The 27433-nt window shown below is 32.7% G+C and overlaps 2 protein-coding genes and 1 pseudogene across 4 annotated transcripts; all 3 read right to left on the bottom strand.

Moving 5' to 3' along the window:
• Nucleotides 1-330: 330 nt before the first annotated feature.
• LOC149518730 (uncharacterized) lies at nt 331-1183 on the bottom strand (annotated as a pseudogene).
• Nucleotides 1184-7197: 6014 nt separating this feature from the next.
• Nucleotides 7198-12490, bottom strand: LOC111282442 (pyruvate dehydrogenase E1 component subunit alpha-1, mitochondrial). Its single transcript, XM_022870519.2, has 8 exons — nt 11597-12490; nt 11440-11519; nt 10866-10943; nt 8400-8495; nt 8213-8284; nt 8055-8108; nt 7810-7875; nt 7198-7608 (listed from the first exon to the last, which is right to left on the bottom strand). Exons 1-8 carry the CDS (start codon nt 12288-12290, stop codon nt 7564-7566), a joined length of 1185 nt encoding a protein of 394 aa, XP_022726254.1. The 5' UTR covers nt 12291-12490; the 3' UTR covers nt 7198-7563.
• Nucleotides 12491-15695: 3205 nt separating this feature from the next.
• Nucleotides 15696-25503, bottom strand: LOC111282982 (paired amphipathic helix protein Sin3-like 3). Of its 3 annotated transcripts, none has more exons than XM_022871310.2 (23): nt 25138-25503; nt 24851-25030; nt 24122-24280; nt 23825-24011; nt 23642-23740; nt 23357-23524; nt 22953-23274; nt 22408-22544; nt 22006-22081; nt 21893-21919; nt 21364-21641; nt 21113-21267; nt 20496-20623; nt 20139-20393; nt 18899-19597; nt 18708-18793; nt 17572-18213; nt 17369-17469; nt 17147-17285; nt 16907-17059; nt 16632-16795; nt 16448-16556; nt 15696-16277 (listed from the first exon to the last, which is right to left on the bottom strand). In XM_022871310.2, the coding sequence occupies exons 2-23, from the start codon at nt 24925-24927 to the stop codon at nt 16119-16121; spliced, it is 4320 nt and encodes a 1439-aa protein (XP_022727045.2). In that variant the 5' UTR covers nt 24928-25030; nt 25138-25503; the 3' UTR covers nt 15696-16118. The 3 variants fall into 3 exon arrangements, with proteins under 3 accessions (XP_022727045.2, XP_089616927.1, XP_022727046.2); XM_089760801.1 differs by having other exon boundaries at nt 21893-21922; XM_022871311.2 differs by lacking the exon at nt 21893-21919.
• Between the last annotated feature and the right edge of the window lie 1930 nt (nt 25504-27433).

Raw genomic sequence — 27433 nt, forward strand, 5'->3', positions numbered from 1 at the left:
TTATTCCATGATACCAGAACTCACACATAATATCATCTTCAAACTGTTAAGCAACATAATGCGTGCATTAGAGTTTTTTTTTTAGTTAATAGCACACATAATTCCTAAACTTTGGGTCAAATTTTATATTTATCCTTAAACTTTGAAAAGTTCTAATTAAGTTTTCAATTACCCAAACATGTTTCAATGTGGTCTTTTCATCTACTGGACCATCTAAATTAATGGTAAATCCTACGTGGCATGACACATAATTTTTTAAACTTGTATTACATGAAATTTTTGAAAAGTTTAAACAGATTACATATAGGAAAACCAAAACTTGTAAACAGATTACATGAAGGAAAACCAAAACTTATTTTTTCTCCTTTCTTTTTTCGTCTCTCCACCCTTCTCATTTTCATCACCAAACTTTCCCATCTCAATCAAATCCCCAACAAGCTCTGACCTTTGCAACTCCATAAGTTTCTTTATCAAATGCCAAAACTTTCATGTCTAAATCCTTATCAAAAGCCATAAGTTTCTTCTCCCAACTCTTCTCATTTTCTAAGTAGTGCTTCTACAGCTTTTTTGTGTCTAAAGTAACCAATTTCAAGAATGCAATCAAAAGCCAAAACTTTCATGTCCAAATCCTTAGATTTCAACAAAGTTAAAATTTAAAAAATTTCCCCACTACTAACAATTTCATTTACAAAGGTAGATTTAGTAAACTTAATAAGTTCACACAAAACTTTCAAGTAATAGGCGGCTATACAAAATGCTACATCTTCTCGGATCCATTTTGTACAATTCAAGTCTCAAAGGATCAACTATAAAACCAAAAGGGCTTTCAATTTTATGATTAAATTCTATAACTAGCAATTAAACCCTTATGAGACTCGATCTTCGAGTTGAGCCAATAATCGAACCAACTCATCTTTTTTTTCCAATGGCTCTTTCAAACCCTTTATCAAGCTCTCAATGCTCTCACAATCAATCTAGGCTTGAATCTTATACTCAATTGAACCAATGACACAAGAGATGAAATGAGTCGAGACTCAACAAGTCAAGAAACTTCTGAGGCCATAACCACGAGGGTTTTGAGGTCAGCAAGGTATTGAAAAAGAGTAGAGAGATGTGGGTCTTTGGAGAGGTTTAAATCAGACTCTGTTTCAAGCTCAATGAAGGTTTTAATGGCAAATGGATGATGGGTGGTCAAAGTTTAATTTTTTAGTCTTTTGCCTTTATTTTATGATTTGTTTAAAAATCATTAAAAAATTCCAAGTACTCTATTCAAACAATAAAAAAGTTTCATGTAATATAAGTTTGAAAGATTATCTATCATGCCATGTAAAATTTACCATCAATTTAAATAGTCCAACAAATTGAAGGACTACATTGACACACATTTAGGCAATTAAAGACTGAATTAGAACTTTTTAAAGTTTAAAGATCAATATAGAATCTGACCCAAAGTTTAAGGACCACAAATGTTATTAACTCTTTGTTTTTTCTAGGCCCTCCCATGTTGAGTCATATTCCCTTCTTTAGGCTCATCAAGGACATTATTCAAAACATTAAAAACCTCTTATTTTTTAAATACATACTAGATTTTCATACTCTAAATCTTATAATTGTCCCCATTCAACTTTTCACCATTGTTTAACTCAACAATAATGTTCTTAGAAGCAAAAGCCATTTTAAAGTATAATTCGATATTCAAGAGATATATGCACTAATTAATGCCTAGCATTGCACACTTTTCATTCTACCACAATGTCACAAATAAAACAGTGATAATCATTCACATAAAAATGAAACCAAAATGTCATTATGTTTGTAATCAAATTTTATTTTTTAATGTATTTTATTATCACTTTATTTTATTATGCAAAATCAATCATTTTAAGATAGAACAAATCATTTATCTTAGCACTTTCACTAATCATAAGGTTACCAACATATAATCAATAACATATACATTGATTTCACACATGCAAGTCTTACAAAACATAGTTCGAATCCATAAACTTATTAAATATATATATACATATATATATACATACTAAATGTTAACTAAACATGTTCCTAATCATTTTGAGTGAAATGTCTAAGGATAAGGATAGATCTTAGAAATTCTTCTAATAGTTTTGCATTCATATTGCCCATTTATAAAGGTCTATGAATTTTGTATTTCCCATTATGGAGACTTGGGCAGACTAAGAGGGTCACACCTTCTTTGCGTCCATTCTCACGTATTCTTTCACAAAATCTTTAATTAATGTTTTATACTTAGGATAACTCTCTAAAACGTTCAAATATCTTGAAAAAGATTCTTTTGTCAAAGAGTCAAAAGTGTACCCATCAACATTTCATATTTGATTTGATCATTCCTATTGTAATACAGCCATGCTAGATCAATTTTTGGATCATGCCATTGACCTTGATGATATGCCTATCAATATCATCATTTAGATCTATTCAGTATTGCATCAATTCCACCGTCAGCCTTATAGCTTTTAGAAATTATGCATGTGTCCTCATAACAATGGAAGTCCTCACAAAAATAGTCACGATTTTTTATAACAAAATATAAAAAAAAAATCATGAATTCATGAGTCAACACAAGTAAAAAAAAAAGTGATTAAAAGTCATGTCAATCATTCTTGTGTAATCTGACATCCTAAAGTCAATTAAAGATAAAATCAATTTTTTTTAATTTTTTTAAAAAATAAAGGGAATTTGAATGCTCTGGATAAAGCATTTGAATGCTTGCTTTTTATTAAAAAATAATTCTTTTTTTTTTTGAAATTTTGCATAAGGTATTTGGATGCCTTATCTAAAAACTAAAAAAAATTGATCCAAAATGGCAAAACATCAATGGCATTTTCTCTTCTTTTTTTTTATTCCAAGAATTATTACAACATTAATTATATTAGAAACATAAAAATTATGTCAACTCCTATGGATGTTTGCAATCATGCAAGAACATATTATATTTTCAATTATAAAGAACATACAAACGAATCAGAACACAAGCCAACCTCGCTTTTAAACTAATGTAAGATAAAGTACATGCAAGATATATATATATATATGAATATAATTATATATACTTATTTTTTAAGTAGAATCAGAAGCAAAAGCCTGACTTGAATTGTTGGTCATTGAACAAAACCACAATATGAAAATTGTTCATATCCACAATGTAAGTCCTTCAATTCACCGAAATAAGAATTCATCTTGAAAGTTATACGATGTCTGCCCGATTAGTCTATCTCCTTTTATTTTTATTTCTTTGTGAAAAACCTTTTTTTCACTTTTCTATTGTTTTTGGCCAACTGCCATTCTCTTTTATATTAGGAGATGGGTGGCATTTCTATGGTGTTTTAAAACACAAGCATAGTTAGCCCAAAGGCAGTTTATATCTTAAGAAAAAACTGGTGTTTTTAAAACACAAACTATGACTGCCCAAAGGCAATTATTTTTTGAATTAACTCACCCATTGTGGGCAATTACTCTAACAAATAGGATACAAGATATGATATGAAAAGAGACACAAAAACAACATAGTTTGAAAATAATATATAAGTTACATTTGGCAAAATATATGTTTTATATTTGATGTATCCATATGAATTATTACTAGATAATATTTATGTTTTATATGTATTTAATACAAATTAAATAAAAATATATACATAAATTGTTAAAAGTACTTAAAAACTTCACTTTTCATAGGTTAAGAAGCATAAATTATTACACTATAAACTAACATTTCATGCTCTCAATGGTAATTTAACCAATAACCCAAAAACTAGTGGTGTAAGTGAACAAATTTCAATGATCCGTTTGATAATATGTTTAGTTTTTATTCATTTATTGAGCTTAACAAATGATTTTGAATGATAATTTTATGTTCATTTATTAAACAAATTGAATACAAATAAAAGTTTGTTTATTTTATATTCATGAACAAATTCGTTTAAGAATTTTTTAAAGGTCATCTATTCTGGGTTCGTTTATATTCATTTAAATTTTTTTTTGTTGTTAAGTAATGATAATAAAAATAAAATTATATTTGTCTCCTTTATCCAATCTTATTTTTAGGTTAGTTTATGTTCATTTAAGGTTTATTCATTTAAATTTATTTAGTTATGATGTGTTTATTATTCATGAATATATTTATTTATATATTTATAAATATATTCATTTATATATTTATAAATATATTCGTTTAATATTCATAAATAAATTTATTTAATTTAATCGAGCTAAACACATATCAAATACAAATATCATACCATTTAAACAAATCAAACTTAAATGAATAAAGTAATTTTTTTTTATTGAATACAAAATAATTTCAACCAATTATAAAAATAAACGAATAAATCATAAATATATATTCATTTATTTATATTTAATTCATTTCTACCCTCCTATTAAAATACAAAGTCTTTGAGTTGGAAAATAAAATGAACCGACCATAAAGAAAAAAAACCGAGAGTAACAAATTTCCTTGCATTTTCGAGGCATGGTCCAATTATGTAACAGAACTTAGCATTCATTGCATTTGACTGAAAGGAAAATGAAACTAGAAAAAAAAAAAAAAAAAAGGGTTTTGTTGGTTGGTCGGTGACGTTTCATGTTTTGAAGGGACACTTCAAATATATATTTTTTTAATTTTGAACAGGTAACGAAAGGTAAAGATAAATATTATTAAAATAGAAGTGGTTAGTGAACCCGAAGTTGGAAATTTCGAGTGTAGAGTACAAGAGGCACCAGGCCAGGCCACCAACCCAAGTTGTAAATAAAAATGCTCGAGTTTATTTGATCAAGACCTCGTTTGGTAAGCAATTAAAAGTTCCAATCCCCCAACAAGAATTTTAATTCTCTACTTGCTGAATATAACACTAAACTACAGCAATTCCTCTCAAAAGTTTCCATATAAATAACGGCGTTATGCATTGCCTGCCAGAGAGCATGTAAATCTAGGCTAAAATCTGATGGCCTAAGGTGATTAACTGATCATTGGAAGATGGGGAAGTTGAGAAAGTAGGTGTATTTTTTTTTTTTTCTAAATTAATTATATTTGGCATTGGATACTCCGAAATTCTGATAGAAGCCAGAACAGTTGAAGTGTATAGTTGACATAAGTAGATAATTTGTATATATATAATTTTTGTTTTTGATAAATTAATTTATTATTTTTATTAAAATTTTAAATAATATTATTTTTATATTTTTAAAATATTTTTATATTATATTATTATATTATATTAAAAATTATCAAATTTAACTAATCGTAGTTAGTGGTTGAGTCGGTGGGATCTCTTGTTCGCCTTGGTTGGTCCCATGAAACGGGGATGGAAGAGTACGTATAACAGCAAAGATTGGAGAGTCGATTGAATGATAAAAGTAAGGGCAATTGTGACAATTTCAGCTCGCCCGTGAAACAGGCGAGTTTCTTGCTGCTGCTCTTCACATGAATTTGTAGCACTATTATTTCATTGTAGAACATATGATTATGCTACCGTTAAGCCACAGTCAAATAAATAATTTCCCATCTTTCTCCTGCAATTTTATCAATTATATACGAAGTTTGAAGTTGAGTAAACAAGAGGGCAGTTTTTCCTCCTTGAAAATGTAATAGTAGAGCCACAAAAATGGATTTCAACATTGAAAGGTTTTGGTAAAAGGATTCTCTTTTCCCTTTTGTATTTTCCTAGGATAATAATGGCTACCAGTACCAGCTCCTCCACATCCTTCATAACTTGATGTGTTGTCATTAACTAAGGTCACGCTCTCTTACCCACATTCTCATGTCTTTTTATCCGTTCCCTCAATTGTTGTTTTCTCCAACGCCAGGGATTGAACTAGGAATTTTTCGATTGCTAAACTGTCCAGGAAAATGCAAAATATTTGTGTTCAACATAAAGATAAATGCTCTTCCTCAAATATTAATTCAAACATAACTTCTTTATATAAAAAAAAAAAAGAGCACTGTTGGGGCAAAATTTAACCCCCACCACACCTTTTCTTTTTTCACACACAAAAAAAAGGGGAAACAACCATTGCTTGTTCTATTCCGGTGCCACGCCAGTGCCATTTTGGTCCTAACGAGGACCCCGTGCCAATGACTCCCCACCAATTCAGGAGACATATCACCATGTCTGTCATAGGCTCAACAAAAACTGATTACATTATATCAAGATAAACTTTAGAAACCACATTCATGAACATTAACTCACGGTTAACAGAAAAATAAATAATAAATTAAAATAAAAAGTTGGGTTTATACCCGGAAAAGACAATTCTACAGAGAATCGATAATATTGCATTACAGTATTGTCCAAGATCTGGATTGGCATTAAAGAATTCAACAGATATTGGGCTGGGGTGATCGATGCCGATTATAGAGGACTTAATCATTTGATTTCCAAGTGAAGCATGGCAATAAAATTTCCCAATTCATACTTCAAAAAGTTATTACTCCTCGTGCTTTGGAAGTTAAGAACTTGGATTCTACTCTTAGATGAACTGGAGGACTTGGCTCGACCAGAATTTGATCAATTCTTTGGGAATCAGTTAGTGTTGGATTTTTTTTTTTTCTTTTTCACGGAGAATATTGCTCTATAGAAAATGATTATGATAACAGGACACCAATTGTTTTGCCCAAAAAAAAAAAAAAAAAAGTATTATCCCTTCTTTCAACTTATAAATGAAAAACTGCTTCAAAGTTAATTTCTTTTACCAATTGTCAGGCAAAATCACAAATATTTAGTGTGCAGCAAGCAAGGCAATTACAAAGCAGGATACAAAATGAAATTAACAGAACTGAACTCCAAACCCAGAAATAAGTCCAACAACGATCACACATATCTGTACTCTTCTTAGCTCAAATCGTACTCTTTTTTTTTCCCTTCTCATGTTAGGCCGAGTTAACGCCTGTTAATGAAAATTGTGAAGTGTGCCTAGGTATAAATATGACATGAAAAAAGAAAAGTGATTTAATTTTCGTGAAAAAACCCTACATAATAATTTCTCCTACGAGAAAGAGGACAATATCCATCCTCGGTAGCGTAGCCCAAAGCGGGTGGTATCGGAGGTCATCATCCGCATATTCCCCCCCACCCCACCCCTCCACCACCAAACCGCCACCTCAGAGAAGGAAATGTTGGCAAACTAGGTACCCAACCCAAGACATTTCAGCCAAAGTTATCAATAAATATATATTATAAACCTCAAGATACTTACTTTATACCGATAAATGTAAGCATAAAAGCCCAGAAGAGATTATTCATACATTGCTGAGCACAGCAGCAAACTATTTAATTATGGGAATGTAAAACGCGGGCGCAACCAAAATACTAACAGCTAAAATATAACAATTCTGCCCATAAACTGGGGAAGAATAAATAAAGTATTCTAAACAAATACAAGTGCAAAATCAAATAGATAGCTGGGAAGAGCTGGCCACCTTCCCTTGCTCCTTTATTGTTCTTTCTTCCAAGATTGATGGGTGGATAAAGAGTCAAACTGAAGTGAAGAGAAAAAAAAAAGATACTCCACAGGAGTCTCAATTTATGGAAGTGTAGCTCTTACTTCTTTCCTATCTGCTCCAAATGACTGCAGTTATAAAAAAAAAATCATGAAATCCCATCAGTATCAGTAAGGGAGGAAAAAGAACAATTCCCTTATTTCTAACCGCAAGAGCCAGCTGCCATCATCCTATCAAGATGACTTCATACTCCATACCAAATGATGTACCAAAAACAAAAAATACACACAGAAGAACATTGGGCCAGGTATAAAGCAAATGATTCCTACCTCAGCACCAAAACCTTTCACGTACACATTTGTGAAGAGTTCAGAGGGTTCAGGCATTGGACTTTCCTGGAATCAACAAAAGCAAAAAGAATCAACACTGTGAACATCCATTCTGTATACAGAAACTAGACCCTATTTTAAAATAATAATAATAATAATAAAGAAAATCAGACAATTAAACTTCAGTAAAATCATTTAGAAAGAGAATTTCAAAATAAAAATGAAAGCAGCAAAAAATTCCTTACCTTAGCTTGAGCAATTGCATCGTCTACCTCTTTTCTCACCTCCTTCTCAATGTCCTGAAAATTTTTTTTTTCCATATTTTGATATTTTTATTACCATAAACAAATTCCTAACAACATCACAGTGCTGATAGTAACATAAAGAAACTTAAGTAAATTACCTTCAACTCTTTATCAGTGGCTAGGTCATGAGACAATACCAGTTTCCTAATTCTTTCAATTGGATCACGCTCCTAGAAGCATAACGTCTAGAATGTCAGTTTTGTATTAACTTGATTAAAATACAACAAAAAAATCTATCATTTAACAAATGAGTCCTTGGAAAAGTAATGTGAATTGAGTATCAACCTGTCTAACACCACTAATCTCATCACGTGTCCGATAGGTGCTTCCAGGATCAGACATGGAGTGACCATGATACCTATAAGTGTCCATTTCAAGAATCTGCATACAAGCACCAAGAATCAACGTAAATTAATGCAATAAAATATAGAAAACAGTATAAGATTTCACAATGTACCAGCAAACAAACATTTCTCATCAAACAATCAGATAAAAAGCAAAGTGCAATCATTCCATTGATAACAATGCAATTATTACTTATAAGCCCACAAAATTGGGAATCATATATCTTTAGGCATCAAGTAGAATATAGTTTTCACCACATTAAACCCATGCGAGTATTTGCCAAAACAAAATCCCATGCAAGTTAAAGGACCTAAAATCCTTTTTATGATAATTTATAGAATCTTCTTACTTTGAAATAACAAAACCCGGTCGGAATGCCACGTAAATTACGCATTAGAGAGCCATAGAATAGTTCTACACAGCAAGCACCTACTATACTTTATCCTGTAGCAAGAAGCATCTTGTAAGTTGTAGGGATTATCCTATAAGCTCCAATTGATTTTAGGATAATATGTTACTTTTGCTTCGTATATGGCAATGAAAACCCAAAAGTATGCATAAAACTTGTGCCTCATATTGCTCTTTTTCTCAGACCAATAGATTGTCCCCACAAACATCTTTTCATCACATATCAGAAGAAAAAACAGCTTATCAGCTGCTTAGTGATTGTCATACCATAATGTCCTTGGGGACTAATTAAAGAAGCTGTTGGAGATTCACAAGTCCCATAAAATTTGTGTAGCATAACATAGATGCTCATCTTTTCTATAAAAGTTTGGAACCTTTTCATATGACAAGAAGATCTCGAGCATCTTTACAGCCATGAAAACTTCCCAAGCATTTGTTTCCAATGTTTCTCTACCCTGTTTCAGCTCACCTAAAGTGGTATTCATCTTGAACCAGATATAGAACGAACATGCAGGTAAAAAGCAGATGACTCATTGAAATTTCAGGGTGACAATTGAGATCAATAAGTTAAAGGTGCTTCAGAAAATTCCTTGAGCCTATAAATGGGTGGGATTGGTACATGTACATACTAGCTAAAATAGAAAGATTACTCTTTTTTCAGGATAAACTTACCAATTTAAATAGATTACTTTAAGCTTCCAGGTTTTAACTCCAATAGCATGTAGAGCTACAAACTTTTGATAGCTACAAAACAAAGATTTTCCAGTTTCCTAATTCTACTTATCAGCCTCACACAAAGACTTCAGATAAAGCAGCTCACTACTAAAACCATTGAGAGAAATGGAAATAAGAGAAAGGGATAAATTCTCCTCTTTGCATAACCAAAAGAAAAGAAAAGAAGCTATAGATGCCCACTTATCACCTGATCCACTTTTCAAATCTCTCCAAGTACATGCCCCAACGTGTAGCCAAAAAGTGATCATATTTCTTCAATTGTAATTTAATTTCATTTTTCTCCAAATCACTTCTCTAAATATCTAAATAACTAAAGGAAAATAGAAAATTTCTAGTTTCACTTTTCCTTTCCTCTCTAATGCTATCCAAATAACTAAAAAATTATATATACTTTTGCTTCATTTCCCTCATCTATTCCTCTATTAAGAATCCAAACATGCTGTTATGTTAAAAAGGGGCAGTATCAGAGTGCTAGACACGCGTTAGACACCCATTAGCCACACTCATACCACTCACAATGTAACCAGTGTCCTGCATAGATCTATTGTATTATGTGCTGATCTCTTGTATTTTAGCACTTTTCTAATACAGTCTCAAGGTGTGACCTTGTTCCCATTTTAAGGCTCAGGATATGATACAAATATTCGTGTTGCATTATATGTCAAGATAGAATTATCAGCACTCCAAATTTTGAAGATGTATGCCCGAGTATCATAAGCAAAAAATAGTTTGAAGCAAGCACAATTTCTGAGAAAGAGTTTTATTTCCTAGCTTGCTGTTCAAAGGTTGTGAACTAAAGATCGGTTAATCAGGAAAGGTTTCTAAATGAAACATGAATCTTATCGGTCAAATTGTAGATGAGAAATAATAACATTTACTTTGAGTGTATTAACCGTAGAGGTGACTAATAGAATTAGTTTATAATGTTAAGCATGCACAGGGCGGAATAAATTTGTTTGCTGTAATTATGGAGTCTGTTTAACCCTGAAATTAAACAGATAATAATAGCATATTCTTCGAGTGCGATTAATTACATAACAGAGGTTTTGATTGTTTAATAGCTTTAGATGTAAGCAAGATAACACAAATTAAACACATATTACGATCTTACAAAAGTTGTAAGTGTAACAAAGAAAATCAAAGTTCTAACAAGCAGAAGTGGTTGATTCACACCTTTAAGTAATGGAAAAGTAGTATATGAAAAATGGCTTGCACAAGAATACAAACACGATTAAAAGTCAAGAACTGGATGAATAAACTTACAATTGGTCCATTCTTCAAGGCACGTTCTTTGGCAAACTTGCAAGCTTGCTTGACAGCAAGGGCGTCCATGCCATCCACCTGACAAATAGAACTAAAGTATGGTAAAAAGGTACATTATTGTCTATCATCTAGAACAAGGAATTTTAAACATACCTTATCTCAAAGTACATAATGTTATATCAAAAATTATATTTTTATAGCTGAACAAAAGGTTTTCACTTTATAGATATAGTAGAACACCCTTTCTTATTCTTGTTGCATCAAACCCTAAACCTAAGAAGAAAACAAACTTACATATTAAGAACCCAATAGTATAAGCAGTAAAAAGCCCTAGAGATTCTGCGTTGTTAAAACTTCACTGAATCATTTAAGTTCTAATGTAAAAGGATAATGAGAACAAAACCATCAATATGAAAGTAGTTTCAAATCACTCTTCAGTTTTCAACAGTCAGTATTATGATATCTAGTGGTCATAGTCACTTAAAATACCGCAAACATTGAAATCCTCATTTACCTAAGTCATTCATAATAATAATAATAACAACATTAACTTATTAAACCAACGATTTCTCACCTTCAAACCAGGAACATAATCCCCACGTTTGTAATATGCTGGATTCTTGGCGGCTCTCCACTCTGCTGTCCCCATACCATCTGTACATTTACATCGAATAAATAAACAAGTGAATTTAATAAACCAATAAAATTACATTCCAATTCAAGTTCCTTACAGTGATTATTCTCGCAGACCAAAATTGCAGGCAGATCCCAAAGCGCAGAGATATTCAAAGCCTCGAACAACTGTCCTTGATTAGCAGCCCCATCACCGTACAAAGCAAAGGTCACGGTTTCCTCTTTAGAGTACTTTTGCGCAAACGCCAAGCCACATCCTAACGGAACCTGAGCTCCAACAATCCCGTGACCACCGTAAAAATTTGAATCCTTCTTGTAAAAATGCATCGAACCTCCTTTGCCTCTAGAACATCCAGCCTGGCGTCCCATCAGCTCCGCGAAAACTTCCAGCAGAGACCCACCGCGACCGACGAATGTGCAGTGGTCACGATAGGCGGTTATGATGCAATCCTTTTTGGTTATGGCAGCTTCCATACCGACGGCGACAGCTTCTTGGCCGTCGTATAGGTGGCAGAAACCGCGGATGAGTTTGGCCTTGTAGAGTGAGTCGGCGGCGATCTCCATCCGACGCATCAGCGCCATGTCTCGGAAGAAGGTAAGTAGCTCCTTCGGATTGGTCTCGACTGAGCGTGAGGGGACTTCGCACTGGTGAGAGATGAAAGGGACGGAAGTCTCGACAGTCATGGGAGTGGTGTCGTTGGAGATCGAGCGGCGAAGAGAGATGGCAAACGAGAGGGGTTTGAGAAGGTTGAAGGAGCGGGAAGAAGAAGAGGCGATGCGCGATAGAGCCATATCGACCGTTGGATTAGGAGACGTAGGTTGGTCGGATCTAAGATGCAAAGGGTTTATTAAGATTGAGCAGAGAAAATGGAGGCGAAGAAGGGACTTCGATGGTTGGCCCTGTGAAATGATGCCCAGGGAAAATAAAGAGTAGGAATAAAAAAAATGTTTTTCTGTGTTTGGCTTTGGCCACCGAATCCTTACTTTGACTCTCCTGTCTTTTTTTTTTTTCCTATTATATATTAGGAGCATTAAAATCATAAAAATCATTGGTCTTTTAATGATTTTTTTTAACATTTTTTTTGTATAAATTAAAAAATTGTGCTCGATAATTTATTTATATTAGGAATAAATCTTATTTTTTTAAATAAATAATATTTAAAGAGTTTGGTAAGTAAGGGAACCGGTGCTGCTGCTGATGCTGCATCATGCGGGTTGGTGGCTTGTTTTACAGGCGGACCTAACACTCCAAAAAAGTGGCTGTTGGTTCCACAAATTTCAGTGTCAGAGTTCGGCAGGGGTTTCTTGGACCTTGGGGAGTTGGACTATCAAATAAACAATTCAGTTAACGGTTTTTAACTAAAAATCCACCATTAGACTAGGCCCGTTAATTTTAAGTTGAATCACTTAAAATTAAATTAAATTTATCAACTTCAAAAATTTAATCATTCAAATTTAATTTAATTAATTTATGAATTAATAAAATAATCAGATATATTTACTTAAATTATATTTTTAATTTGTAATTTTTTATATTTAAAATAAATTTTAAAAAATCATTTAAAAGAATATTTAAAAATCATAGTATTAAGTTATTAAATTAAAATTTTAATAACTTATAGAATGAAATGATATAATTCATGTATTTTTAAATTTTATATTTAAATTTTATTATATTTTAATGAGTAAATAATATACGTGATCCCTAAATTTTGGATCAAATTTTATATTAATTTTTAAATTTTAAAAAATTTTAATTAAGTTATAATTATCCAAACAAGTATCAATGTAATTCCTTCATCTGCTGTATTATCTAAAATTGATGACAAACTAGCGTGACATTACATTTAACCTTACAATTAAGAACAGAGATTTATTATGAGCCTTTTTCATGTGGGTTGAATGGGTGTAGCATATTCTCTTTAGCCCTAAATGACACCGTATGGAGTAAAAAACTTCAAAGTTAGTAACTTTTAGTTTTCGTTCTAAGTTTCCTTTTCTTGTCTAACCTCTCTTTAAATTTCTTTTTCATCAAACCGAATCAATATTAATAGTACTAACCCAAAAACCAATGCTTACCATCACAAAGCCATCCATCACTTCCGTTGTTGACTATTGACATCGCCAGTGATCATTGTTGGTCTCTTTGCTTATGCTAGAAAACTTCCTTCAAATCCTTTCCTCTTCATCGATCGAGACCCAGCTATAACCCAAATATTAACAAATTTAGCCCCTCTTTTTTTGTTTGGAAAACTCAAACAAACCATCAAACTTTGGAAAATTTTACTACCAAACCCTCCTTTTGCAATGCCTCTTTTTTTGTGTTTGGCTTTGTTTAATCTTAATGAATTTTACTTTTTAGGTTGAAACTCTTGATTTTCTAAAAACTGATTTAACTTATAATCAATTATTAGGTGTAGTTACTTGTAGATTATAAATATGGATGATTTTGGGTTTTCTTGCTGGTATTGTGGGTTTCTACTAAAATGGATATTATAAATTGATTGAGTGGTGGTTTTTTTAATAATAATTTCTAGTGGATTTTTAGGTATGAGTTTAATGGATTTTTTGTTTGGAGGCTAATTGAATTTGTTACTAAATTACTTAAATGTTTGTTGCCGAATTGCTTCATTTGTGTATGGCTTGATGTGTGCTTGATTGCTTGTTGTTTGTCTCTCTAATTATTTGTTCCCTCGTTTGGGCGAGAATTCTTTTGCTTAAAAATAAGAATAGAATATTAATCTTATTAGTAATACAATTTTATAAGAGTATATATCATATCACTCGAAATTTTTTGTCAATTTAAACTGTTCAACAAACGAAAAAATTATATTGATACATGTTTGAACAATTGAGAATTAAATTTAAATTTTTTAAAATTTAAAGATCAATATAAAATTTAATTTAAAATTTAAAGATTACAAGTACTATTTATTCTATTTTAATTAAAATTTCAGTTCAAAAATTAAAGTAACCAAAAATGAAAAATTTTTAATAATAAATTAAAATTAATTTTATATCCTATCAATTAATCAAATTAAATTAATTCAATTGATTCATTAAAACCAATTCGAAAACTCTTATTTTTTTAGCTGCTATAGTTTGGATTTGGTCGCTCATCACCCCGTCTTCTATCTTGCAGACCTTGTCCGTTTTCTTCATTTGTCTTGGCTTTTCGAGCCGTTTCACCCTTTAATCAACTCCCTTGTAAAAAGATTTTAAATATATATATATGAATTGATATTTGAACAATATTGATACCTGGTGAAAAATACATGATTTACATCCTAAATTTATAAATTATAAATCCTTTTAACCCCAAATTCTAATATTGCTAAGACGCTAACCCTATTAACTTATATTTATGCTATTGAGTAATATTGTCAAGTTATACATTGATTAAGCAAAGTTATCGATTTTTTTAATAAAATTATAAATGTATATTTTACTTGAAAGATAAAAGAATTTCTTTAAAATTTTAAACATTATTTAATACTTTTAATGAACAAATTACATACACGTGACAAGACTTAAACGAGGTTCTCTTTTTATTTTCAATTATTGGGCCAACATGAAGGACTTACTAGGTTTAATATTTTTTATTTAGCCATTCCCAAAAACAAAATTTTCTTTATTTAGGAATCAAAATGATGACATTGACCATGAAATCGAAATATGATACGCATAGAGCCCCTTTTTTATTATATATCTATATTTTATCCTAGTTTTTTTATGGTAAAAAGATTCCTATTTAATATTCGTGTAAATCCATAATAGTTTTTTATAATCAATTAAATCTTAAATATTTTATTTCAAATCAATTAAATCTTTAAATATTTATTTTCATCCAATTAATCCCTTAAATATTTATTATCACTTAATTAAATCTTTGTCTAAACAATTAATCATTTTTTCTCTAATAAAAACTCAATTAAAAAAATAAATATTTAAAATTTTAATCAATTAAAAAAATTAGATTATTATTGAATTTTAATTTGCTGATTTCTTTTAACCTTTTGCCTTTTCTATTATATCTACTTTTTATATGATATGATGACGCGGCAAAATAAAAAATTTACTCAATTTTTGCAAGTGTACAGTACAGCTGATATGCACGTCAATAACAAAATAACAGAACTGATGCAGTGCATGTTTCATCAAATATTTTTCCAAAAGCAGAAGAGCCTAAGATGTCGGTGGGAGCAAAAAAAATATATAGATGAATGGATATTGAACAAATATCTCAGGTATTATACCAGTCAGATACTACCTCTATGTACACGACATAACTTTTGAGCCCTCATCCCTTTTTCATCAATATTTCTTATTTGGATGGTGAGATAGAGATATGATTCTACATTTCCACTTACTGTGGCACTAAGGTCAACTCTTTCCATCCCATGCAAAAGCCAACTGACAAAACAAACAAATCTGAAGCAAAAATGTACGGGGATTTTTTTTTTTTTTTAACCTTGAGATATTTAATTTGGAATATAAAAAATTGGATTTAACTCTTACGAGAAATTAATATAGTTCCGTTTCTTTACCGTCCTTTAATTCTGAGCAAAGAGAATATGGCAGCAAATGGATTCGGACGTACCACATCTATGCCACTAAAGTCTATGCCAGAAGAAATCTCTGAAATCGCTGTTGCCTTTGTAGTCTGATGGAATCACCATTTGAAACCGTTGCCCGGTTATGGCGTGGACTGTTCTGATTCGAGGCTGGCTGCTGTCTCACTCGGAACAAAAAATCTTCCGTATCCAAAACATAAGAGACCTACCAGCACAATTTCCACTAATTAACTTACTATTTACATATATATATATATATATATATATATATATATATATAGAGAGAGAGAGAGAGAGAGAGAGAGAGAAGAAATACAACCCCAATGGCATCATTAAATTTGATCATAATGAGAAGGAATTTCCAATATGATATACCTTGGAAGAATTGCAAGCAATCTTGCACTCCAAACCATTAACTACTTTAAGTCCCGTCGCCTGGCATGTTGAAGAAAGCTCATCACCACCCCCACATTTGCGTATATTCCTGCAAATACCACACTTAAATGTCATGATAACTCCATGGAGTAAATGTCAACAACTTTGTCTATTACCAATATACCTCTTCAAGAAAATCCCAGGCTTCTCTTTTTCTTCGGGAACAACAGAGAGAAAGTCATTGTGCAAATATGCTGCAAAATTAGGGTCTATGGAAACAGCTGTCACTTCAGGCTTATCATGCCCATAGTCCATAAGCTGGACGGAAAGACGAGTTGGTGTGGATGACTGCAAACATGAAATGTAAGATGCAGAGTGCATGTCAGAGTTCTACATTAAAGATCAAATAAACCACCAATATAAGAAAAACAAAATAATATAAGAGATGGTAAGACTTACACATTCAATACGATATATATTCTCATCATGAAGGAGAACACGAGCATTTTCATGATAAACAACATCAACAAAACTTCTAGATTTTCTTGATTTCTCATATGCATATAGTTGAAGAAGCCTATTGTCCATTTCATCACTTGCAACGGCTTGAAGCTGAAGCAAGCACCACAAAGAAGAAAATTTAAGGTCAGGAACACAGGTAAAGAACAGGTGAATCTTCGGAAAAGAAATTAGCATTACCTGTTTGACAAGTTTATATATCAGCTTATCCAGCGTGAATAGAACATATGACTGAGTTCCAATGATAGCTCGGCAATCATCCTCAAATTTTGTATTATCGGAAGAGCCATCAAGTAAATTGTACAGTGCACTCATGAACCTGTATCAGAAAAGAGTTTAAATGAAACATGTACCAACCACTTTTTAACATTGCTAGCAGCAACAAAAGTTGAACTAAATTACCTGGCATAGAGATCAGTAGGACTTGGATCACTTGAAGCCCTCCATTTCCTATCTGCAGATGATGCATTAATCTTTGCTGATTGTATTCTCTCGTATAATGTCTGTCAAAATTTTGTAAATGAATTACTAAGTTGGTGAACAAACTATACAACAAATATCCATTAATTGGTGAAATATTAGGACGTCAATAAAATGATACTTACTTGGTGAAGCCTAAAAAGCACATAAAATGAGTCATTTCCATAAAAAACCTGCGAATCCTTCTCGTTCTCATGTAATGCTGAAGGGACATGCTTTGTGAGGGGCTTTACAGTTAGTAGAAATCGTTCTGAAAATGGTAACAATGTTCCATCTCCTTCCACATCATGGGCATCAGCCATCCCTTCAGCCTCACCTTCACTCTCTGGTTTATTATCATGTTCGTCATGGTCTATATCTTCCCCTCGCTCCTCCCTTGATTCACCTTCACCAGAATCACTTCCAGAAACCTCACCATTCTCAGAAGCATTCTCACTATCCTCTGATGTCCTCTGAGCACTTTCCTCACCTTCGTCATCAGCATCAGCATCATTCTCTCCCTCAGCCTCTCCACAGCACACTTCTTCCTCTCCATGTCTCAGGTATTGACTGTTTGCTGCACCATCTTTCACCTTACAGGTGGTATCCAAACCAGCTTCTCCATAATCGGCAAAATTTTCTTCCTCAAAATCCCCATTTGGGGATAACTCACCTTCTTCCCTTTCAACCTTAAGTTGTCCAACAGATTCTTTGTTATATCTGTGACTTTTAATGCTTTCTGTCATCATCCCATTTCCAGATAAGATTGGTCTAGAACAATCGCCACCCTGCAGTATTATTATATAAATTCAGCACAATTTTTGACAGTAAGATTATAACTGTCAAAATCAAAAACCTACAATTTTCTTCCCACTAACTGTCTATGACTTTAGTCAAGCTGGACTGTCCAATAAAAGAAAATATGCTGGCTAATGCTTTACTTTTATGCACATCTTCTATAAACAGTAATTGATACTTTTCAAAGAAACCATCATAAAGTCATAGCAGACAATGAGGAAATTCTTCCAGTCAATTAAATACCAAAAAAGAAATAGCAGGAGATGAGCCATTAGGCATACAAAGTCTAAAATGATAAACCTTAAGATCATTTAAATATCCAAATGGTCAAATGAAAGTACATTTTGCTTAGTTCCGGTATCCATTTCAAGAAAGAGCATCAACCACTGTGGACATATTGTTGAGAACAATAGTGAAGCAAAGGAAATTTGTCCCTCATCTCAAGGATGCATTGAAACTGATACCCAAATGAATTTTGACATACCTCTGATGAAGGTAAATTTTCGTTACTTGACTTTAACTCAGGTCCACCAGCAGTGTTACCAGGTCTGTAAGGATTGGCACTAAGACCTTGCAACAAAATATATCTCAGCGTTCTAGTTAACATTTTAGGACAAATCAAAAGAATAACAAGCGTGAGATCAAAATGAAACTATTTTAAAGGCTTAAGCAAACCTGAAGTATTCTCTATGCTAGTTTTTCCATTCCTTCGCTCCACTCCAGCAGCAAGAGATGCATTCGAATTAATTAATTGTTCACCAGAACTGGCTTGTTTACTGACCCCTGATCTTTCATCACCATTAGCTGGATTAACCTGCTGCATTCTATCTTGTTGAGGAGCATCACAGGAGGAATCATTCTTATAACCAACACGATCCATATCGGTGGGACCATCTTGTTTGACACCATTATCCCCATTCAACAACCACATCTTATAAGAACTTGATTGCTCAGGTGGAATAATTTCATCTCCATTTCTGGAAGGATTTGAATGTTTGGAATCCATGGCAACAGTACCATCACCAGGGCTCCCTTCACTCTCAACAACATTAGCACTACCATTTTTTACATTGTTGTTCTTAGCCTTCACAACATCTTCGGTGTCCTCCACTCCCTGAGGATGGGAAGGAACACCAAGCATTGGTTCCAAGAAGGTAGTCCATATTTTCATTACTTTATCCAATTGTTCAGTTGTACACATTTCTCCACAGGAATATTTGATGAGCTGATAAAGATCTTCATGAATTTCAGGATCAGGATATTCAAACTCCAAATTTGGAACAACAGGTCGTCTGTTGCCAGCAGCAATAGCAAGAAGCACATCATCTTCTTTGCGCTTCTTCTCACTGATTTCTTTGATCTCAGCCAACAGAGCTGTAACAAATATGAAAAATGGACAATGAAAACAGTACAGATAATATTCAAGGAAGCTAAATATTATATAATTATTCAGTTAAAAGACCAAGTTTTATAATTACTCAGAGACAAATCTATACAACGACTTTCAATTAGCAAATACATTTCCGGTATAATAGGACTTTAAAAGTGCTGAATTTGTCCTGAATAAGCCAAACAACTAAAAAACCTTCAGAAAGAGATGCTGTACATGTAGTTTCAGAACCAGAATCGATCAAATATGCATGAAGTTACTACCCAAAGCATGAAGAACAAGAGTACACATGAAGTCACTGATAAATAAAAGTTATCAAGACCAGCTTCATTTAATATGGTAGTCCGGTAATCTCTGTTGGTATCAATTCATGGTAAATTTCAAAGGACTATTTATAACAAATGAAAATCCCATTGCATGCAAATATATTAAATATATAGTGCAATATGATCCTCCTAAGTACCAACACATTCAATTATCGAGATCTCAATCACTTTCTAATTAAAAGGAAAAAGCTGAAGATACCTTTTGTGCTTAAGTTCTTGGAGTCCTGCTGCTTAAAATAGAAGCTACGGTGGTCAAGCGATTTATGATAATTCTTAGCATAGATTTCAGCCCAAACTTTACTAAAATCAGAACGACATCTAGCCCATTCTTCTTGTTTCTGTTTCAAGCGGGTCAAAATAACTGGCAAAGCAAGATGGGCATTCTTCCTTAATACATCCATCACATCAAGTCCATGGTCACCATATAAACGTTCAATGCATCTAAGATTCAGAGCTGCAGTGACATTCACAAGAGAAAAATCATTAAGAAAAGAAGGAAAGGGTGTGCTATAAAATGCATATGCAGATAATTATTCATTGTTAGTCAGCTTATAACCTGTAAAGTGCTCCTCGATGCGAATTGGACTGTCTATTTTGATGGTATTATTGTTAATTTTTTCTAACAGTTCTTCTACTCGCTTGGTCGTTACGTTCACAGACTCTAACAACATATCCAGTTCAAACCTGACAACATAAAATAAAGATATTAGTGATTCCCAAATTAATTAGAGTTAATTACACTTTTGGTACCTGAACTTTGGAAAAATGTATAAATTGGTACACAAACAATTAAAATGTACAATTTGCACCTTGAATTTTCAAATTATGTATCATTTTAATCCAAATTCTAATAGTGTTAACTTAACTAGTCTATATTGTATCTAATCAGTATAATTTTGTTATATACATGTTATTTGTTAAATAAAAGTGTTAAATATTTTGTAAAAACTTCATGTGAATGTCCCAAAACAAACAATAATTGAGAGGAAAAGCTCAATGTGCAGAGAGAGAGAGAAGAGAAGCTCAACTATAAATTTATAGCAAAAGCTTTAAGTGATGCCATAAAACAAAATAAAAAACCCAAATAGAGCTAAAGTGAAATAAAACAACCATCCAAATATAATAAGGCAGGGCATTGGCAAAATGCAATCATCAGCTAAGGGAAGGTTCAACCTGTCATCTTCACATCGAAAGAGGCTTTCTTCATACTGGTTTTTGCGCATGTGTTTGAAAGAGTAGTCCTCACTCCCAGAAGTGACAGAAACCCAATGTTCATTGAGAACTTCAGAGCCTAGCTCTGTTCTCTGGCTTGCAGAAGGTATTGGATACTACAAGGCATTAGACAAGCAAAGTAATTAATAACAGCACCAACATATCGTCTGGATCAAAATAACAAGGACGAGTAAGAAGCAAAAACTACATACATTCTTGGGAAGAAGTCGATAACTAGGAGTGCACCGTTCACAGTTAGAGAGGTCAAGTTCATTAATGGGTTTTCCCATGTATTTATCCTTGCTGGAAAATAAAGAAACCCTATGAGTTCCTGCATCTTTATTGCCAAAGGAACTTTTATCAAGTCTATCCCTTTCCTGAGTTTCACGGTCTCTATCTTTGACACCATCATCCCTCCCACGATCTCGATCTCTATCCCTGTCCTCCATATTAACTGATCTAGGTAACTGTCCTTCATTCCGCAAGAACTCTGCAAGCATAATAACTTGCTAAGAACTTTGAACTAAATGTTATCAGCTCAAGTTGGTTCCATATGCAATATATTGAAACTCAATCAAAAGTAGAGGTTAGCTCAGTTCAATTATGATGCTCCATTAGTTTTGTCTAACATGAATCTACAATTGATGTTAAGACTGTAATAGTGATAACTCTGATTTGTTATAAACTATGTGGAACTCTTAACTAAAGTTGATAAGAGGAGTAACAGATAGTTTTACTTACTTTCACTAACAAAATCAGCAAGCAAGCCTTCTGCATAATAGGATTTGATTAGTCAACACTGACAATGCAAAATTTATATCAGAAAACTTAACGCTTTTGTCTCAAATACTTACCATTCTTCTCACATTGCACCAAAAATTTATTGAAACCATCCATCAGATCTGGGTATCTTCCAAGTAAATCACTAACCTAACAAGAAAAAGTTTCCAGAAGTTACTAGTTTCATTTCAGTCATCTCCAGGAATTATAGCAAACAACATTGATCTAAATTATGATTTTTTGGGGCACAAATACTGTGATGTTGAACCTCTGCAAAGAGCTTTAAGTCATTCAAAAAATGCAGGAATACCTTGAGCATTTTTCAGTTGAAAAACATAATAAAACTTAAAGAGTTGCAACTAAAATATGTAAGATACTACGTGAATCCCTCCAAAAAGAACTAAACTACATGAATTCCTTATAACAGCTTATGATGAAATTTGTACATTACAACTAAATATGTCTATTAACCATACCAGTAATTGCAATTGTGGGCGTGAGATTACTTCATTACTATAGATATGAAGGCACCTCAAGAATTCCTGATAATCATCAGGACTTTGTAACTTCTCCTTCACTTTATTGCAGAAAGCAAACTCCTGATTATACACACCTGATATGGAATGAACCAAGTCAAAGAAGTAAAATGGGAAGGCAGATCAAAAGGCAAAAGATAAAGATTAGAAAATTTTACAATAACCCAGTTTTTTACATGAAAATCATACAGATGAGAGTTGCCATGAAACGAAAACATCCATTCAGGAAAAGCATTGCTATTCACACAAATGACATCTCCCTCATAATACTTCCAGGAACAGTAAAAAAATACAAAGGAACTTAAATAAAGAATAGATCTGTCAATGTGCATAGAAGACTCCACAAGAGAAATATTAAATTAATATTATGTTAAAAATATATTTTATAGGATAGAAATGTCTTAAATGAATGATAAACACTTATTTATGTTTTATTATAGTCAGCCATAGCTATGCATTGTTTAACTGAGAAGTAGAAAACTCACTTTTCATTGCATTTTTATCATCATATGCAGGGCCATCCCCAACTTGATGAAATTGTTCAACAATTGAGTCTTCACCCCTATGAGCAGGTTTCCCGCTCCGTTTGTGTGGAAACCGCATGTTGAAGTCTCTGCTGCCATCATTTTCGAAGTCTTGATCATCATGTTCCCGGTCTCTCCTATCTCTGTCTTCTCTCTTGTCCCTTTCTTTTTCACCATGCCTCCTTTGCTCTTTTTCTGCTTTCATCATAACTCTATCATGATCTGGATCAGGGTGTTCCGCACCAAGGTCATGGCCATCATGTGGAGCAGTAGTCCTATCATTCTGCCAGATATTCTCATAAATCAAATATTAGCTTGATTGTCGATATATAATCAGAAGAGAGTTAGGGAAGGCTAAAAGAAACCTTGTCAGCAGGCACTGCATGCATTCCAGGCATAGCAGAACTCCTATCTCGGGGGAAAGATTTTCTACCAGAGGAAGTACAATGGTTAGAGGCTGTTGCTGAGGTATCAGGCAGAAAATGAGTGAATTCCAAAAGCAGATCAGGGTGATCTTGGAAAAGAGCAGCAACCTATAAGGAAGTATAGTTTATAATCATCAAAATCCAACATTCTAGGTAATATATAAAACCATGCAAAATTGCAATAAGGCAAAACAGAGAAAATAAGGAAAATATAACCTAACATACCTCCTGATAGACCTCAGTGATAGATTTGTTTTCTTTTCTATACATGTTCAAAATGTCTAAAAATGATTTATAGACACGGTCATCACCTTGAAACCTTGTCTGCAAGAATCCAATAACGAGATCACTAACTTTATAGGCAAAAAACTTATCTCATAAAATTCAGCAATGACACAAAATTTCTACCTTAATCTTGTTCACAAAATTGATAGCTTCTTCAAACTCCACCGGCTTCTTTTGGGGAGGTTGTTCATCCTCTAGTGGGAGGGTGATCTCATATCCTTTTGGCAAAAAGGTATTGAAACCCAATATTAGGTCTCGGTAACCTTTAAATAACTCCTTCACCCTTGCTATGACACCCGCAGTGTCAATTCTACACTCAACATACCATTACCACAAATCAGAAAATTGTTTCACACAAACATTACCAAAGGACAAAGAGCAAAAGTAAAATAATAATAATAATAATAATAATGACCAGACCTTTGAGCCTTGAAGTCTTTCATTACTTCAAGAAAGTCATCATATTTCTCCCTTTTTTCTTGAAATATGTCTTTAACAGCCTTGAGATACGCCAATGCATCATTTGTCGTCAGTTTCTGAGTAGCTCCAGTCCCCCCCACCATCTGCTGTTGCCCAGGGCTTCATCATCCAAAAACATAATACATCGTGAGATTAAAGAACACTTCAGGTAAACCATTACATATTTATTCCACATGAAATTAAAAAATATTTATCATTATCACCTGAAAAAGCAGATCAACGGCTAGGGACATTTAACCTTTTTTCACACACAATTAAAACCTTATCTTAAAACTATATAGACTCTTCACAGAAGAAAAACTTGAAAAGTGTCCATCCAGAAAAGAAAGAATATTTACTATTTTTGCTATGTCCAAACCTCTTTAAAGAAAATGAAATATTTCCGACCATAATTTTTAGAAAACCAGAGACCTAAACCAAAACAAAAAAGATGATCTTTTCATCAAAGGTCAAAGATAATTCACAATTATGAAACAGGTCGAACTTATATAAACTAAAATTAAACAAGCAAAAACACTAATCAAATCCACTAACCCAAACAACAGAAAGAAAATCAGCAATAGTAATTGACATGTAACAATTAGAATCTTAATCTCATTGTTAACTTTCATAACGAAAACATGAAATTAAAATATATATATATAAAAAGAAGATAAAGTTTCATTTTACCCTTCTCCTCGAGAAGAAACCACCGGTCTTTTAAGTTGAGAGCCGCCGATGTAAACCTCATCTCTAGACCGCTTCATTTTTTTTTTTCAAACAAAACAGAAACCTTTTTTTTTTTTTAATTTTTCTTAATTTTCACCAACAAATCATGCTTTGAACTTTAATTATCTCCAAAAAAAATTCCTACAATCAACAAAAACACAATCGTTAAAACCAAACAAACCAACACAAAGTAGATCTCAAAACCAAACAGAAAATCATCAAGCAAAGAAATTTTCCCTTCTCCTCACCTCTCCAACAGATCACCACCAAAAAGAAAATTTTAAGTAAATTCACATTACTTGCAGATAAAGGCACGCTAATGAAAATAATTTCCTACACAGAGAAAACGAAAAATAACTTTCATTTTTTTTAACTGCCTAATTTGTAAAGATTAAAAGAAAAAAAAATAGTCTTCCTCAGCAAACTATCTTTCGAGCAAGGAAAAAATAAATATAGAGAAATTATAATTTTCAGATTTATGGATTTTATTTTTTGAAGGATTCTGGTGATTGTATCAGAGACGTTTAAGAGAGGGACTTTTACGAGTTAAAATTTTTTTTTTTCTTTTTGGTTTCGAGAGAAATAGAGAGGAAACAATGTTTGTTGTTTTGTTTATTGATCTAAACGGGGGAAGAGGATATAAAATCCTAGTAGGAGGAAGGAGGCGTGGGATAGTAAATTTCACGGCCATTAGCCGGTTGCTTTTGAGTGGATTTACCGGGTACAGGCGGTTATTGTTGAAAGGGTATATACAAGAAAATAAAATTAGGGTATGATTAGGGATTTGTGAGAGTCAATTAAGAGCGTACTGAGCACGTTCCTGTTAATTAGGATTCGGAGTGTAGTGGCAACTTCGATAATTGGTTAGAGATGACGGGACAAAGTGGGGAAATGAGGAAAAAAGGGGAAATGTAATGTAATTTGATCATGGGACTGAATTGGAAAGATCCAAGGCGCTTCAATTTCTATTCATTGGTTGCATTCGGGTGAATTTAAGGTTAGAGCAAATGGATTAATTTGATAGGCCTTTCTCTTTTATAAAAGTATTGTAATTTGAGTATAAAAAATAATATTAAGATTTAAATCTCATATTTATAATATGAATGATTATATAAATTAATTAAATTAAATTTTAAAATTTTTCTTTTTTATAATTTGAAAAAACAAATTATTATTATTGCAATTTCGTAGCTTTGGGTTTGATACTAATTGAAAAAACAAATTATTATTATTGTTGTTAAATTGGAGTGCATGTATGGATTTTTTCTAATTCGGACGGTGGTAACAATTAGGCTTAAAAAAAAAAAAAGGGATAACAGTTAAATTGCCTAATATATTGAAAAAATAATGATTGTTTAATTTTGACTGCTAGATTTGAAATTGGACGTTAGAGTTTTAACTGGAAGCGAAGGGCTTGGGCCAAGGCTGAATCAGTGGCTAATCCAAAAAAGCCTATGAGCCATTGATAAAGTGAAGGCCTAAGCCCTAATACTGTCATGGATGCATAATATAAGCCCAAAGTTCTATAAGAAGAAGTATCTGCCACTTTAGAACATTGGTGATTCGAGTTAACCGGGTCTTGTTATTGGATGTTTCAACCGTTTTGAGTTAATTGTTGCCTTGTTGAGCTAGAGCTCCTCTGGTATTGACCGGAGGGTTTGGGCCATCATTGGGCTTTAACTTTGAGGACTTGGGTATTTCTGGTCATTGTTAATTGTAGTGAGTTTGGTTATTGTTTGAACTAAAGCAAACTCTTTGCATGCATTTTAATTGATAAGGGGTAGACGCTGTTGCTGAGGTATAATTATGTGGCAGGAACTTAGCTTATTGTAGAATCAAAACAAGGTTATCTGTGGAAAGAGCAACAACCTACAGTTATTTGTACATCCTATTCCTGAGCTACTCCATCAAAACCCATAATCCCATAAAGACATATAAATCGATGACCCAAAGAGGAGAAACGAGGAAAATAATAAGCAACTGTAAACCAACATACCTCCTTGTATAGCTCAATTGTCAGACTTGTTTTGCTTTAGCTTTGGGTACTTATTTGACTATTAGAATTTAAAGAATATACTTACAGATGGACCTTCATTGGGTAATCCTGGCTGGCCTAGTTGTGGATGTTTTTCCCGAGCACATGGTGGTGATTTTAGGCTTGGCTTTTCCGTTAATCTTGGTTCACCAACCAATAATGTTGCTTAATTTCAGGCTGTCAAGCAAGGTTTTATTCGATTATAAAGTTCATATCCATTGACCAGAAATTTCAAATTGACTCTTCCTTTGTTTTTCAACTTTTATGTAAACGGATGTAAAAAAAAAAAAGAAATTTAGGCCTTTTCTTTCCAATGTTATGAGACTATGAAGTATTTATTTTGTTAATGTAAATAATCTTTAATTAAAATAAATAAATAGATAAATAGATTCAACTAATCACAAATAGTCCTATCAGTTAGTACGTACTTTGATCTTGTTTGCCAAATCAATGGCTTCTTTAACTTCCCTTTACAAGCTTCTTAGGTGGATGTTGTTTTCCCTTGGCCT

This window comes from Durio zibethinus, chromosome 5, assembly GCF_047325235.1.
Source record: "Durio zibethinus cultivar Kanyao isolate XHJ-2024 chromosome 5, ASM4732523v1, whole genome shotgun sequence".
Taxonomy (NCBI): Eukaryota; Viridiplantae; Streptophyta; class Magnoliopsida; order Malvales; family Malvaceae; genus Durio; species Durio zibethinus.

What these genes read in the sequence shown, in the direction of transcription:
- LOC111282442 (XM_022870519.2), bottom strand. Translation starts at nt 12,290, where the DNA reads ATGGCTCTATCGCGCATCGCCTCTTCTTCTTCCCGCTCCTTCAACCTT. An exon ending in GGTCTGCGAGAATAATCACT is followed by an intron (nt 11,520 to 11,596) that starts GTAAGGAACTTG and finishes GTAAATGTACAG; the next exon opens with ATGGTATGGGGACAGCAGAG. An exon ending in ATGCAATTGCTCAAGCTAAG is followed by an intron (nt 7,876 to 8,054) that starts GTAAGGAATTTT and finishes TGTTGATTCCAG; the next exon opens with GAAAGTCCAATGCCTGAACC.
- LOC111282982 (XM_089760801.1), bottom strand. Translation starts at nt 24,927, where the DNA reads ATGAAGCGGTCTAGAGATGAGGTTTACATCGGCGGCTCTCAACTTAAA. An exon ending in AAAGACTTCAAGGCTCAAAG is followed by an intron (nt 24,012 to 24,121) that starts GTCTGGTCATTA and finishes TGTTGAGTGTAG; the next exon opens with AATTGACACTGCGGGTGTCA. An exon ending in AAAATTTACCTTCATCAGAG is followed by an intron (nt 18,214 to 18,707) that starts GTATGTCAAAAT and finishes ATAATACTGCAG; the next exon opens with GGTGGCGATTGTTCTAGACC.